The 15918-nt window shown below is 50.2% G+C and overlaps 1 protein-coding gene across 2 annotated transcripts in view; it reads right to left on the reverse strand.

The window, feature by feature from the left end:
• The window catches only part of LOC102445807 (caspase recruitment domain-containing protein 8-like), a 65198-nt gene extending 49807 nt beyond the window's left edge, over nt 1–15391 (reverse strand). Inside the window, exons 1-7 of one of the 2 annotated variants that reach the window (XM_075897863.2) lie at nt 14694–15390; nt 12236–12277; nt 8858–8962; nt 7340–7413; nt 4814–4875; nt 1886–2106; nt 1123–1382 (exon numbers count right to left, since the gene is read on the reverse strand). In XM_075897863.2, the coding sequence (XP_075753978.2) occupies nt 1123–1382; nt 1886–2106; nt 4814–4875; nt 7340–7413; nt 8858–8962; nt 12236–12277; nt 14694–14946 (1017 nt within the window). In that variant the 5' untranslated portion in view covers nt 14947–15390. Of the gene's footprint in view, nt 1–1122; nt 1383–1885; nt 2214–4813; nt 4876–7339; nt 7414–8857; nt 8963–12235; nt 12278–14693 lie in introns of both variants that reach the window. The other variant, XM_089775289.1, reaches the window with a different exon arrangement.
• Between the last annotated feature and the right edge of the window lie 527 nt (nt 15392–15918).

Consider the following 15918-nt stretch of genomic DNA (forward strand, 5'->3'; position numbering starts at 1 on the left):
GTAACAGTTAATCTGAACTAAGGATTTCATTCCACGAGGAGTAACAGTTAATCCGAACTAAGGATTTCATTCCACGAGGAGTAACAGTTAATCTGAACTAAGGATTTCATTTCACGGGGAGTAACAGTTAATCCGAACTAAGGATTTCATTTCACGAGGAGTAACAGTTAATCTGAACTAAGGATTTCATTTCACGAGGAGTAACAGTTAATCCGAACTAAGGATTTCATTCCACGAGGAGTAACAGTTAATCCGAACTAAGGATTTCATTCCACGAGGAGTAATAGTTAATCCGAACTAACGACTTAGTTCAGATTAACTTTAAACTGCCGTGTGTAGCCGCGGTCAGTTCGTTCGAACTAAGGGAGATTTAAAAATGGTGGCTGGGAGGGGAACATGCAAATAAGGCCCGAGATATTTAAATCCTGGACTTCGTTTGCAACTCTGGTTGCCTGATTTGCCTACCTAGCTCGAATTAACGAGCTAGGGAAGACATACCCTTATAGTCCTAGCCTTCACAACCTCCTCAGGCAAGGAGTTCCACAGGTTGGGTATGGACAATGATCAAGCGATTTATCTCCTGCCATCCCACTCCAGCCTCAGACAAACAGAGGCCAGGGACACCATTTTATCCCCTGGCTAATAGCCTTTTATGGACCTAACCTCCATGAAATTATCTAGCTTCTCTTTAAACTCTGTTCTAGTCCTAGCCTTCACAGCCTCCTCTGGCAAGGAGTTCCACAGGTTGACTACATGCTGTGTGAAGAAGAACTTTCTTTTATTAGTTTTAAAGCTGCTCCCCATTCATTTCATTTGGTGTCCTCTAGTTCTTCTATTATGGGAACAAGTAAATAACTTTTATTTATTCACCCTCTATCACTGCAGCCATAAGGGGATTTGCCCCGCTCCCCCAGACTTTACCCTTAAATATTACAGCAATGGGTGGCAGAAGTAACCCATAAGATCGGCCAGACGGGGTCAGACCAAAGGTGCATCCAGCCCAGTGTCCTGTCTGCCGACAGTGGCCAATGCGAGATGCCCCAGAGAGAGTGAACACAACAAGGAACCATCACGTGATCCCACCGCTGCCACCAATTTCCAGCCTTTGACAAACTATTTTACCTTTTGCAGGGAGTGGTCATTAGGTATCAGGTAGAGGTGGAGCGTGACGTCTGCCATGCTGAGCGTCCGGTAGATCAGCACAAGGGAATGGATGGGGATAAATTTGAAGGCCGAACGTAGCTTTCTCCAAAGCACGCCAAGCTGGGAGAAGTTGGGATTCTTCAGGACGGCAAAAAAGCGGTTGATGCTCGTTGGTCGCTCAGGGGTCATCCGGCCAGCTTCAAAATGGGCAATGCGGCACAAGCTTTCGTCGGCTCCGTCTGCAAAAGAAACCGCAAAGACTCGGGGACTGGAGCCAGGCAAGTCGGAGGCTGCCACTTCCGGCCCCGGGGGTCGCCCGTTCAACTTGTCAGGCTTAACATCCCCACTAGCATTGTTATCGGTAATGATGACACAACCCCGGATCTACGGGTTATCCCTCTAATGTCGGCTCTGTGTTCCGCGAGTCCTAAATTCTTGGCCTTAACAGCTTCCTATGCCACAGCCGAATTACAAGTCAAGTCCAGCCCCCTCCCCAACCTCGACTCAATCCTGAGGGGATCCGAATTGAACTGGACCGGCCCCACAAAGTGAGGAGGGAGAGACAACCCGGAGCCTTCCTCCTAGCTCAGTAGGCCCTTGTGTATTGCTGCTTGCTGACCAGCACCGACCGACCCCCTCTCCACGTGTGGCCGCCGAAGGCGTTCGACACCTCCCCAAGCCCCGCTGGCTGCAGAGGGCGGCTCCCAGCGTCTACCCCCATGTCTCCCCGTTTCTGCCCTACCTGCGAGGCACACGAAGTGGGGCAGGTGCACGGCGCGCACCCGGTGGGGCTCGGCCAGGATGTGGAAGAGGGGGCCAGCGACCATCCAGTTCTCCTGAGCCGACGGGCTCAGACTCTCCGCCCAGGAGCCGTAGCTGTACTCCACCGTCACGGCCGCGCTCACCTCAAAGCCAAGGCCCGTCTCGGCGCAGTGAAAGGAGCCGGCGTGAGGGAGGTGAGCTCTGGGGAGAGTAGCCAGACAGGAACCCCCCTGTAACATCCATTTTTGCTTGCCTGGAGCAGACAGGGCACACAGAGCAGAAGGCCCAGGCTGTGTGACCATGAATGGCTGTAAACAGAGACATGCCAATTGCTGATCAAGAGGCTGCCGAGGAGTGTCCTTGACTTAACCCATATTGATACGAACACACAGCCGCCCGCGGGGGGAGGAATCTCTCGCCCAGTAAAAGAATATCCGGCACTCCTAATTTAGCTATCTTCCTCTCTTGCAAGTGTAAATTAACTTGAATCTTGCTTGTAAGAACTGGCGCCACAAAACGGACCAGTACAATTCGGCATCTTAGATAAGAAAGAGGATACGGGCCCCCAGGGGTATAAAGATGGGTCCAGCAGCGCATTTTCTCTGAGTGTCAATCTACCATCTATCTGCTGGTCGGGTTAGGTGATTGACTTCCCGAGGTTCCAGAGGGGACGCCCACCTCGTATTCGTCTTTCCTAGGAATTGAGGGATCAGCCCTGGCCTGACACGCTGGAGTCGAGAGGCACAGTAAGGCTGTGTCCAGACTCAGGGTTTTTTTCGAAAAAAGTAGCCTTTTTTCGAAAAAACTTCCCCTGCGTCCAGACTCAAGCCGCGTTCTTTCGAAATTAAATCGAAAGAACGCGGCTTTTCTTTCGATGGCGGTAAACCTCGTTTCACGAGGAAGAACGCCTTCTTTCGAAAGTTCCTCTTTCGAAAGAAGGCGTTCTTCAGTGTAAAGAGGGCTTCTTCGAAAGAGAGCATCCAGACTCACTGGATGCTTTCTTTCGAAAAAGCAAGCCGCTTTTTCGAAAGTTCAACGTGCAGTCTAGACGCTCTCTTTCGAAAGAGGCTTGCAGTCTAGACATAGCCAAAGGGGTAAAAATTGTACCTGGATGTAGTCCTTTGCTTAAGTATATATATACATAGGCCGTGTCCAGACTCAGGGGTTTTTTCGGGAAAAGTAGCCTTTTCCCGAAAAAACTTCCCCTGCGTCCAGACTCAAGCCGCGTTCTTTCGAAATTATTTCGAAAGAACGCGGCTTTTCTTTCGATGGCGGTAAACCTCGTTTCACGAGGAAGAACGCCTTCCTTCGAAAGTTCCTCTTTCGAAGGAAGGCGTTCTTCAATGTAAAGAGGCCGTCTTCGAAAGAGAGCATCCAGACTCGCTGGGTGCTCTCTTTCGAAAAAGCGGATTTCTCTTTCGAAAGATCCGCCTGCAGTCTAGACGCGATCTTTCGAAAGAGGCTCTTTCGAAAGATGCTTTCGAAAGAGGCTCTTTCGAAAGAAGCCTGCAGTCTAGACATAGCCATAGTGTTAGAGCTCTTTAAAGATTAAGCTGTCACTTGGTACCATTCTTTCTATTTTCTATCTTTACTTTTTTCCTGTGATCATTTTTAAGACCTATATATATATATATATATTTGCTAGCATTTAAGAACTAGAGCAATAGCCATTGTAACCATATGCTTTTATAAGTCTTTTAATAAACCTGGAACTGTTTAAGCTTTAACCTGACTCCTTCAGTTGCTGTAACAGAACCAAGCACAATTTAAAAGAACTTCAGCCGGTCATAAAAGGGACAGACATAGGGAGAGCTTGGGCGTTTGGATCTGTGTCACTCCCAGGTGACAAGATCCGTTGGGGCACCTTTCCAGCCTTTCCCAGGCTGCCCGCTGCGAAGGAACTTTGTGTTCTAGCAGTTAAAATCTAAGGTGTAATAAGCTCTTCGTATATAACGGGGCGTCTGTTGGCCTGCTGGTCACCCTCTGCGACGGGACCCCGGTCCTAGCAGTAAAGACACGGACGTTAAACCTTTTCTCGGAAACATACACACGCACACTGCCCTGACCGTCGGCTGACAGGGAGGGAGGATGGGACCATGAACTAGAGATCAGGCTTGGACAGCGCTTCTAGGCCGGTGGTCCTTCCAGGTTTTCCGGTGGCCTCACGGAGTCACCGCCAACCCCACACGACTTCATTCACTTTATAGAACCGGACGGTTGGACGAGACGTCAGGAGTCATCAAGTCCAGCCCCCTGCCCAAGGCAGGACCAAACCCAACTCAATCAACCCACCGAGGGTTTGGTCAAGCCAGGACTTCAGAACCTCTAGGGATGGAGAGTCCACCTCCCTAGGGAAACCATCCGTGTGGTTCTCCACCCTCGTCGAGAAATCGTTTCCCCTTAATATCCACCCTACACCTCCCCCACCGCAACGTGAGACCGTTGCTCCTCATTCTGCCATCTGCCCCCACTGAGAACAGCCTCTCTCCATCCTCTTTGGAACCACCTGGAAGTATATTTGTAGACACCCCCTTTTTACCAGCCCCCGGGAGTCGGGGCAAAGTGAGGTTCACACGTATACAAGGCTATCTGTTCACGCTCTCCCCAGTGGCTGTGAAAAGTGAGATGGAGATTGTCGATCCCCTAGAACTGGAAGGGACCTTGAAAGGTCACGGAGTCACAGCAGGACCAAGTACCCTCCCTGACAAATATTTGCCCCAAATCCCTAAATGGCCGCCGTAAGGATTGAACTCACAACCCTGGGTTTAAGCAGGCCAATGCTCAAACCACTGAGCTATCCCTCCCCCCGTCAAGAGCGTTACCCCCCCCTCTCATCACCTACACGGAAAGTTCCTGGTGGTCACCTCTGAGAAATGCCATTCTCACATCACATCCTGGAGCGCCTTACCTGTAGATGGTCTTGTTCCTCTCCGGGTCTAGGACAATCTCTGGCGTTACCTCTGGAAGAGTCTGAAATACAGAGAGGAGGGTGGCTTCACCAGGGTAACCTAACGCAAGAACGAGGGGTCACCAAAGGACATGAACAGGCAGCAGGTTTCAAAGAAACCAAGGGATGTTTTGCTTTACGCTGTGCACAGCCAACCTGTGGAACTCCTCGCCGGAGGATGGGGTGAAGGCCAGGACTTCAGACAGGGTTCCAAAAGGGACTAGCTACACTAGCAGGTTGCAAAGGGAGAAAAGGACGCTTGTCTTAGGGTTGCCAGATAGTTTCGCAAAAAATACTGAGCACGGCAGGGGGAAAAAATTGGTTCATCAAAAAAAAAAAAAAACACAAGACACGGTTCCTTTAAATCCCAACACACACCACCTGCCCCCACCAGATGTGGCGGGGGAAGAATGTCCAGGAACCTTCCATCCGAGAAAAACAGAAAATACTGGGCATGTAACATTTTCTCCTTTTTTTTATACCAGGCCAATACCAGACACTTGTCAACCCTAGCGTTTCTTCATGCAGCTTGCAGTCAACCTGTGGAACTCCTTGCCAGAGGATGGTGTGACGGCCGGGACTGTCAACTCTAGCATTTCTTCATGCAGCTTGCAGTCAACCTGTGGAACTCCTTGCCAGAGGATGGTGTGACGCCCGGGACTGTCAACCCTAGCTTTTCTTCATGCAGCTTGCAGTCAACCCGTGGAACTCCTTGCCAGAGGATGGTGTGATGCCCGGGACTGTCAACCCTAGCTTTTCTTCATGCAGCTTGCAGTCAACCTGTGGAACTCCTTGCCAGAGGATGGTGTGACGGCCGGGACTGTCAACTCTAGCATTTCTTCATGCAGCTTGCAGTCAACCTGTAGAACTCCTTGCCAGATGATGGTGTGACGGCCGGGACTGTCAACCCTAGCTTTTCTTCGTGCAACTTGCAGTCAACCTGTGGAACTCCTTGCCAGAGGATGGTGTGACGCCCGGGACTGTCAACCCTAGCTTTTCTTCATGCAGTTTGCAGTCAACCTGTGGAACTCCTTGCCAGAAGATGGCGTGACGGCCAGGACTGTCAACCCTACCTTTTCTTCATGCAACTTGCAGTCAACCTGTGGAACTCCTTGCCAGAGGATGGTGTGACGGCCGGGACTGTCAACCCTAGCTTTTCTTCGTGCAACTTGCAGTCAACCTGTGGAACTCCTTGCCAGAGGATGGTGTGACGCCCGGGACTGTCAACCCTAGCTTTTCTTCATGCAGTTTGCAGTCAACCTGTGGAACTCCTTGCCAGAAGATGGCGTGACGGCCAGGACTGTCAACCCTACCTTTTCTTCATGCAACTTGCAGTCAACCTGTGGAACTCCTTGCCAGAGGATGGTGTGACGCCCGGGACTGTCAACCCTAGCTTTTCTTCATGCAGCTTGCAGTCAACTTGTGGAACTCCTTGCCAGAGGATGGTGTGACGGCTGGACTGTCAACCCTAGCTTTTCTTCATGCAGTTTGCAGTCAACCTGTGGAACTCCTTGCCAGAAGATGGCGTGACGGCCAGGACTGTCAACCCTACCTTTTCTTCATGCAACTTGCAGTCAACCTGTGGAACTCCTTGCCAGAGGATGGTGTGACGCCCGGGACTGTCAACCCTAGCTTTTCTTCATGCAGCTTGCAGTCAACTTGTGGAACTCCTTGCCAGAGGATGGTGTGACGGCTGGACTGTCAACCCTAGCTTTTCTTCATGCAGCTTGCAGTCAACCTGTGGAACTCCTTGCCAGAGGACGGTGTGACAGCCGGGACTTGAACAGAGTTTCAAAAAAGAGCTAGATACATTCATGAAGATAGGTTCATCCATGGCTATCAGCCAGGATGGGTAGGAATCGTGTCCCTCGCCATCCACCATGTCTTGCATGGTGCCGAGTCACTACCCTTCCCCGCTCAAAGCTATTGATTGTCCTGCCTTCTTGGATCATAACCGCCTATCCTGTAGATTCCCTTCACCCCCCTCCTCCAAACTGATTCCCGATGGAGTGGTAGCTGTCTGGTGTCGCTGGGTCCTGCCGTGTGCCGGGGGGAAGCAATTTGCCAACTTCCATGAAAGCAGCCTTACGCATGTGAAAGTTTTCCAGCCACTGGTCACCAGTCGCCGTGACACTGGGTTTTTCTCCCATCAGGCCCTGGGGGTCTAGCCCAGAGTTCTAGTGGGTGGCAGAGCTTGCTGGATGATTACCCACAATGCATCCCTGTTCGCGTCAAAGGTATCGGGTCGGTACTCTTCCTCCGAGGACCAAGATTGACTTTGTGAAAATGGCTGCTAAAAAGTCGACTTGAATAAATCGGACCCAGTTTCATACGGGAGACGTACCCTCGGCGGCGAGTCCCAATGCGGAGGTAGACTATTACCTCCTGACTCACATGGTGCCGGCTACGTTCAGAGACAGGATCCCCCAGGTCTGATCCGGGTCGGTAATCCCCGTTTTCCCGACTTCCATGATGTTTTCCCCTTACCTCTCCGACGCATCTCTTGCATTTTTCCTTCAACAAGGCACAGGATCTAAAAGGACCCACCGTTCTTCTCACTCCTAGAAGGAACACAGAGGACACCCCACCATTAAAGCGTGTCTATTCACCGCAAACCGTTTTTCGCTCACGGGGGCAGCGTTTTGATAACGTGGGCCACGGCCCGGGTCTCCCCCCTAACCCACGCTCATCCTGCAGGGGGCAGGCTGGAGTCCGATTTGGGCCAGGAGGTTCTGGGTCCACACCCACGTGGTGGCATCTCACGATTGACCATCCGGACGTTACAAAAGAAACCCACGCTTGTAAGCCCCGTGGTCTGAACGTGGAGGAGCTAAACGAGCTCAATAGGTCGTGATTAATGCCACGGTTGGTGGCTGGTTTCTAGCAGGGCGCCCCACGGATCGGTTCTAGGGACGGTTTTGTTCAACATCTTTTTGAATGACCTGGAGGAGGGGATGGATTTCACCTTCAGCAAGTTTGCAGATGACACTAAGCTAGGGGGAGAGGGAGATATGCTGGAGGGCAGGGATCAGGTCTAGCGGGACCTGGACAGATTAGAGGATTGGGCCAAAAGAAATCGGATGAGGTTCAACAAGGACAAGTGCAGAGTCCTGCCCTTGTGACGGAAGAATCCCAAGTATTGGTACAAGCTGGGCTAAGTAGCCGTTCTGCAGAAAAGGACCTGGGGGTTACAGTGGATGAGAAGCTGGCGATGAGTCAACAGGGCGCCCTTGTAGCCAAGAAGGCTAGTGACATATTGGGGTGCATTAAGAGGAGCATATCCAGAGATGTCACTATTCCCCTTTATTCGGCTCTGGTGAGGCCACATCTGGAGTACTGTGTCCAGTTCTGGGCCCCGCACTACAAAAAGGACGTGGACGCATTGGAGAGGGTCCAGCGGAGGGCGACCAAACTGATTCGGGGGCTGGAGCACAGGACCTACGAGGAGAGGCTGAGGGATTTGGGTTTGTTTAGTCTGCAGAAGAGAAGAGCAAGGGGGGATTTGAGAGCAGCCTTCGACTTCCTGAAGGGAGGTTCCAAAGAGGATGGAGAGAGGCTGTTCTCAGTGGTGACGGATGCAGAACAAGGAGCAATGGGCTCAAGTTGCAATGATGGAGGTGTAGGTTGGATATTAGGAAAAACGATTTCCCTAGGAGGGTGGGGAAGCGCTGGGCTGGGTTCCCTAGGGAGGGAGTGGAATCTCCATCCCTAGAGGTGTTTAAGTCTCGGCTTGGCCAAGCCCTGGTTGGGTTGATTGAGTTGGGTTGGTCCTGCCTTGGGCAGGGGGCTGGACTTGATGACTCCTGAGGTCTCTTTCCACCCTCGGATTCTGTGATTTTACTCTCCTGCTTTGTACCCTAGAGTAGCAGCACCTCCTGCTGGAAGAAGCTGGTACTGCACTAACAGGAAGCTGCTACAGTGTCCTAGCATTTCATGGTTGTTTCGGATGGTTTTGATTCCTGTATCACCCCATTTGTCATTTTTTTCCCCCCCACGGCCTCTTACGTGGCGGTGCCTCAGATTCTTCCGTGTCTGGAGATGCCGGGTGGAGTAGGTGGAGTAGCTGGCTTTTTTCCTTGCCTGGTGCCGTTACCGTAGGAAAATCCGAGACTGAAATGGCAGGAGAAATCACATCGTTTGAGATCACGGTCGGCGGACGAACCTGCCGCAGCCCAGGTAGCAAGACAGCATTTAGGTACCTCTCCCTCCTCGTTTGGGTTAGTAACACCACTGTCTTCCCACAACCTGCCACTAAAGGCTTCTGCTTAAAAACTCCCCAAAGTCACCGATTCCCTGACCTTGGGTGGCACGTTGCCACCACCCCACTGGGAAGACGCCCTTGAGAAGCCAGGAAGATGCCCTCAGCAATGTCATTTTTAACCCTCCCTCCGGGTTGAAACCAAACGTATTTCTTAATTCCGGTTGCGTCGACACAACTGGGCTAAATTCACAGTCAGCGTCGCAACTTGAGCTACGCCAATGTAGCTTCAGTCGAAATAGCTTAATTCGGCTTTTGGCGCTGTCTACGCAGCAGTAAGTCCGAGACGGAACATTCTTCCTCCGAGTTTTCATAAAAATAAGTCGGAGTAAGAAGTGCTCCAGCTGGATGTCATGTTGACACTCTGGGTATGTCTAGACTACAAAGAAAAGTCGGAAACGGATACGCCTCTTTTTCTGTTTTTCTTCCAAAAGAATCTTTATCCAACATTTGGCCTGCCTACACGGGGTCATATGTCGGGAAAAATCCCTCTTTCAGAACATCCCTTCTTCCTCATAAAACGAGGTTGACAGGGATGCCGGAAAAAACGCGTCTGCTTTTCCAAATTTTTTTTGGAAAAGCAGACACGTTCCGGGTGACCTCCGGTATCCTGGAAAAACTCTGCCGTCTAGATGTACCCTAAGTTGAATGCTTGTATGTAGACAATGTTGTGTGTAGACTAATTTTGCTGGGTAGATATACCCCCATTCTCTGGGCCATGCACACAGCACCTCCTGCCTTTTAGGACACAGGTATCCTTTCATCATCTGAAAAAGGTGACAAGTATCAGAGGAGTCGCCGTGTTAGTCTGAATCTGTAAAAGCGGTGAGGAGCCCTGTGGCACCTTATAGACTAAGATTCAGTAGGATGGGGGCTAATTTGGCTACGACAAATCAGGAAAGAGATCTTGGAGTTATCGTGGACAGTTCTCTGAAGACGTCCACGCAGTGTGCAGCGGCGGTCAAAAAGGCAAATAAGATGCTAGGAATTATTAGGAAAGGGATAGAAAATAAGACCCAGAATATCTTACTGCCCCTATATAAAACTATGGGACGCCCACATCTGGAATGCTGTGTACAGATGTGGTCTCCTCACCTCCAAAAAGATATTTTGGCCTTGGAAAGGGTTCAGAAAAGGGCAACTAAAATGATTCGGGGTTTGGAACGGGTCCCATATGAGGAGAGGCTAAAGAGACTGGGACTTTTCAGTTTAGAAAAGAGGAGACTGAGGGGGGATAGGATAGAGGTCTATAAAATCAGGAGTGGTGTGGAGAGGGCAGATAAAGAAAAGTTATTTATTAGTTCCCATAATAGAAGAACTAGAGGACACCAAATGAAATGAATGGGTAGCAGGTTTAAAACTAATAAAAGGAAGTTCTTCTTCACACAGCGTGTTGTCAACCTGTGGAACTCCTTGCCAGAGGAGGCTGTGAAGGCTAGGACTATAATAGAGTTTAAAGAGAAGCTGGATAAATTCATGGAGGTTAGGTCCATAAAAGGCTATTAGCCAGGGGATAAAATGGTGTCCTTGGCCTCTGTTTGTCAGAGGCTGGAGAGGGATGGCAGGAGACAAATCGTTTGATCATTGTCTTCGGTCCACCCCCTCTGGGGCACCTGGTGCTGGCCACTGTCGGTAGACAGGATACTGGGCTAGATGGACCTTTGGTCTGACCCAGTACGGCCGTTCTTATGTTCTTATGTTCTAACTGAAGTGTTGGTGCATAAGCTTGAAAAAGGTGAGTTTATTAACACAAGAAGGAAATCGTGCTGGGTGAAGCATTATAGTGTACGAGGGGGGGGGGGGGGAATACACAGGTTCACTGGAGAGTCCAGCAAAGCCCCAAATAAAGAAAATAACATGATGGCATCTAACTAAACATTCCCTGTTCTACTTCCGTCTCTGTTGTTCCAAGGTTTAATCCTTCTTTGGCATGGATGTCGCTGGATAGCCCATGCCTTGATCCTACCTCAATCCATCTCTCCTCTGTTCACACAGGTTGGCTGTGTCTAGACTGGCAAGTTTTTCTGCAAAATCATCTGCTTTTGCGGAAAAACTGGCCAGCTGTCTACACTGGCCGCTTGAATTTCCGGAAAAGCACTGACGATGTCATGTAAGATTGTCAGTGCTGTTCCGGAAATACTACGCTGCTCCCGTTCGGGCAAAAGTCTTTTTCCGAAAGACTTTGGCGCAAAAGCGCCAGTGTAGACAGCACAGTCGTGTTTTCCGCAAAAAAGCCCCGATGGCGAAAATGGCGATCGGGGCTTCTTTGCGGAAAACCGCATCTAGATTGGCCACGGACGCTTTTCGGCAAAAAGTGCTTTTGCGGAAAAGCGTCCTGCCAATCTAGACGTGCTTTTCCGAAAATGTTTTTCACGGAAAACTTTTCCGTGAAAAGCATTTTTGGAACATCATGCCAGTGTAGACGTAGCCGTTATGTCTAGCCTACATTATTTTTTGGAAAAAACTTCACCTGGGTCCACACTGCCATCGTGTTCTTTCGAAATTAAATTGAAAGGACGCAGGTTTTTTTTTTGTTTTTTTTTGACATTGACAAACCTCAACTCACGAGGAAGAACGCCTTTTTCCAAAGAGCGCTTTCGAAAAAAGCCGGGTGTGGACAATGCGCAGAAGCATTATTTGAAAGACGAGGCCATCGGAAAAAAGCCCAGGTGCCCTGGTGGCTATGCTGTGAATAGCAATCGGAGTTTTCTTTCGAGAGACGGTCCATGCAGTCTGGCTGCGCTCTTTCGAAAAAGCACATCGCTTTTTCAATCCGGGTTTGAGGTATAGATGCTCTCTTTCGAAAGAGTTCTTTCCAAAAAGTTTCTTTCAAAAGGAGCTTGCACTCTGGACGTGCCCACAGAGATGGATTCTGGATTTTTCCCCCCACAATTCAAAAGCCCACATTCTATTTTCATTGGCTGTCCCGGCTTCCTGCCAACACTTCCTGGCGACGTTCATGGACCCACCGTCACTGGGTTTAAGCCTTCCACGCAAGATATGGCGGGGATCTCCAGTAAAGGATAATACCTTTCCTAGACCCGGAATCCAACCTGTTGCTCTCTTCCCCCGAGCAGCTGTTTTAAAGGGAAAACGTTCAACGGGTTAAAACAGGAAGCTCTTACCTGGAAGAAGGGGGGTTGTCGTTATGTCTCCACCACCACGCACTGCGAAACAGACAACAAAGAGTAAGACCTGGGCCCTTTTCCTGCTCTCCCCCTTAGAATGGAATCTAAGCTCCTCCCACTAGCGAATAAACCCCACCCCTCTATAGGCGGAGCTAGATTGTCCAGCCTATCACCTCCTTACACACCTATGAATAACAGGAAAGCAAGTGTGATGCTGGAGGATTTTAATTTGAGCAACGTCTGGTGAAGATTTCATGCTGCCGGTACTAAATGTGCGTGGAATTTCTAACCATCCTAGCCACTGATTTTGTAACAAAAAATGTTGCAGGCAACCCCAGAGAAAGGGGGCGGAGGGAGAGAGAGAGAGGAGAGGAATTCTCTATTAGATCTTGATAAAAAGAAACCAATCGGAGATCTATACGTTAACGGTCGCTGAGGCGACCAGCGGTTACAATCCGATGATTGTAATGTGAAAGCAAAGTCCCGACTCTTAATATAGAATCGGTGCCGTGTTAAGACCCGTTAGGAGGCAAATCAGTTTGGAAGAAGAATTTAATTAAAAAAAAACAAAACGGGAATGATAAACGGGAATCGTTTCGGAACACCTGATGAGATGCCCCACAGGATCGCATAAGAACGGCCAAACTGGGTCAGACCTAAGGGCCAATTAGCCCAGGATCTTGTCTGTGGACAGTGGCCAATGGCAGATGTCCCAAAGGGGGCAAACACAACGTGATCCCTCCCGTCACCCACCTCCAGAGAAACCGAGGCTAGGGACACACTCCTACCCAGCCATTGATGGACCTAACCTCCATGAATCTATCTGGCTCTTTTTTGAACCCTATTCAAGTCCTGGTCTTCACACCATCCTCCAGCGAGGAGTTCCACAGGTTGACTGTGCACTGCGTGAAGAAAAGTATCCTTTTGTTCCTTTGAAAGCTGCTTGTTTATCTAGTTCCTTTTTTAAGCCTGTTTGAAGCCCTGGCCTTCCCACCCTCCTCTGGCGAGGAGTTCCACAGGTTGACTGTGTGCTGCGTGAAGAAAAACTTCCTTTGATTTCTTTTAAAGCTGCTGCCTATTCATTTCATTGGGTGACTCCTCATTCTTATATTGTGGGAATATGTAAATAACATCGCGTTAGTTACTTTTGCCACGCCAGTCGTGATTTTATAGACCTCTCTCCTATCCCCCCTTAGTCTCCTAAGCTGAAAAATTGAAGTCTTTTAAATGTGGACCTGTTCCAAACCCCTCATCGATTTTGTTGCCCTTTTCGGAACCTTTTCAAATGCCAAGATATCTTTTTGGACATGAGGAGAGCACAGCTGCACTCAGTATTCACGATGTGGGCGTCCTAGGGTTTTATACAGAGGCAATAAAATATTCTCTGTCTTATTCTCCGTCCCTTTTTTAATGATTCCTAAATCATTCCTATCCCAGTCTCGAAAAGGCGGCCAGACTTTTTTTTTTTAAACTGATTTAACGGGGATGTGAAGGGAGCGATACAAAATAAAAATATACGTGGCGCTAATGAAAGAAAGTAATGAATCGAAATCAGAAATCAGGAATTGTAGATCATTGATAAGGGAATTCAAAGGACGCTGTCTATGGCAGAGGTAAGAAGACTAAAAAGGCGTTTTAAAGCTACGGGAAGAGCATAAAGAATCCGAGAATGGCATTGGTCCGTTACAAGTTGGATAATTATCAATAATAATGGAGAAAAGGCCGGGGAGGAAAGTAATGAATCGAAATCAGGAATTGTAGATCATTGATAAGGGAATTCAAAGGATGCTGTCTATGGCAGAAGTAAGAAGACTAAAAAGGCGTTTTAAAGCTACGGGAAGAGCATAAAGAATCTGAGAATGGCATTGGTCCGTTACAAGTTGGATAATTATCAATAATAATGGAGAAAAGGCCGGGGAGGAAAGTAATGAATCGAAATCAGGAATTGTAGATCATTGATAAGGGAATTCAAAGGACGCTGTCTATGGCAGAAGTAAGAAGACTAAAAAGGCGTTTTAAAGCTACGGGAAGAGCATAAAGAATCTGAGAATGGCATTGGTCCGTTACAAGTTGGATAATTATCAATAATAATGGAGAAAAGGCGGGGGAGGGGCGGAGGATGGGTTTCCTTCCTCTTCCCTCCTACCTGCACTGGGCATGTTCCAGTAGCTGTTTCCCCTATAGGACGGCTATCTAGGGATGGCCTCTCCCCACCTCTAGCAGTAGGGGGTTAGCAAAACACATCTAAGAAAGAACAAACGTAAAGTCTCCAGTGCCGGTTGGGGGCCCCTGGGTCTGCCTGGCGTCGGGGTTTGCTCTGACTCACCTTGATCTAGGTGATGTGAACCCTCCAGTGCTCCCCAAAGATAAGCCCCGGGAGGACACTACCCCTCCCTCCCACTCTGTCCCCCCCATGCAGCCACTTCTCGCCCTCTGGGCCTTGCCCTGAGCTTACATCTTAGAACCATATGGACGATACAGCCATCGGTCAGCCCCGAGCGCCGCAGGGTCCAGTCATTGTTCAGCTGTCTGCCTGGATTTGAGGCTATCAGACGCATCTGGTCGACCGGAGTTCCTTCTTGGGCCTCGATCTTCCTCTTCAGATCCAGCACGGTCTCGTCCAAACACACGTCCACCGACAGAGTCTCGCCCGTGAGGGTTTTCACAGAGATTGTGGCTGCAGATTTCCCCGGGCGGGTTGGCTCCATGCTGGGTCACCCGGCTGTGCTCAGATCCGGGGGGTGGCTTTCTCCGAGCCCCCCTGCTCTGGATTCCGGGCTGTGTTCTGCCCCCCAACGAGGGCGAAGGGATCCCCGGGGCCCGTCCGCCTTCTCTCCCGTCCTGCTCCCCGGACCCGTCACTTCCTCAGAAAACGAAACTGCTCGTTGGCCGGCTGCCCGGGACTGGGTGCGTCCAGGGCTTCAAAACAAAACTCCCGAGGCTGCTGGATTTCCTCCTCCGTGGCGGGGCCCCCTTTCAGTGCCCCCTTCTCAGGTTAACCCCTCATCGCCTGCCTCTGCCCCCCAGAGGCTGCCCGCTTCTCTTCGCTCGCCCCCTGCTCTGCCAAGTCCACGTCTGGCCTGCAGCCACGGTGAAGCAATTTCCTTCCCTTTCTCTCCAAAAAAGGATTCCTCTCCCGCTCCACTCGGCTTGCCTTTCCCCGCCTCTTTCCCGTGTGTGGGGGGGGGACTGCACCCCCCTGCCTGCACAATACGTGGGGCTGTCGGCCTTGTCCTAAACGTGGAGTTGTGGCCGGTCTCAAGTCTGGTGTGACAAAGCCCGCAGGCAAAGCTGGGTTAAGAAAGAAAGCGGGGAGAGTCAGGAAATGTTTTGCACAGCAACACCGGTGAAGCTGGATATGGGAGACCACGTCAAGAACACAGGCCTAGTGGCCTCGTACTGGTACAGGCGACCCCTGACTTATAACTGTCTGACTCACAGGCGACTCCCGATTTACAACTGCCTGACTTACAGGCGACCCCCTGACATAGAACCGCCCAACTCACAGGCGACCACCAACTTACCACCACCTGATTCACAGGTGACGCTCAACTTAAAACTGCCTGACTCACGGTTGACCCCCAACTTACCACCACCCAACTCACAGGCAACCCTTGACTTACCACCGCCCGACTCACAGGCAACCCCTGACTTACCACCTCCTGACTTTCAGATGACCC

The sequence above is a fragment of the Pelodiscus sinensis genome, chromosome Z, assembly GCF_052426305.1.
Source record: "Pelodiscus sinensis isolate ZL-2025 chromosome Z, ASM5242630v1, whole genome shotgun sequence".
NCBI classification, from domain to species: Eukaryota; Metazoa; Chordata; order Testudines; family Trionychidae; genus Pelodiscus; species Pelodiscus sinensis.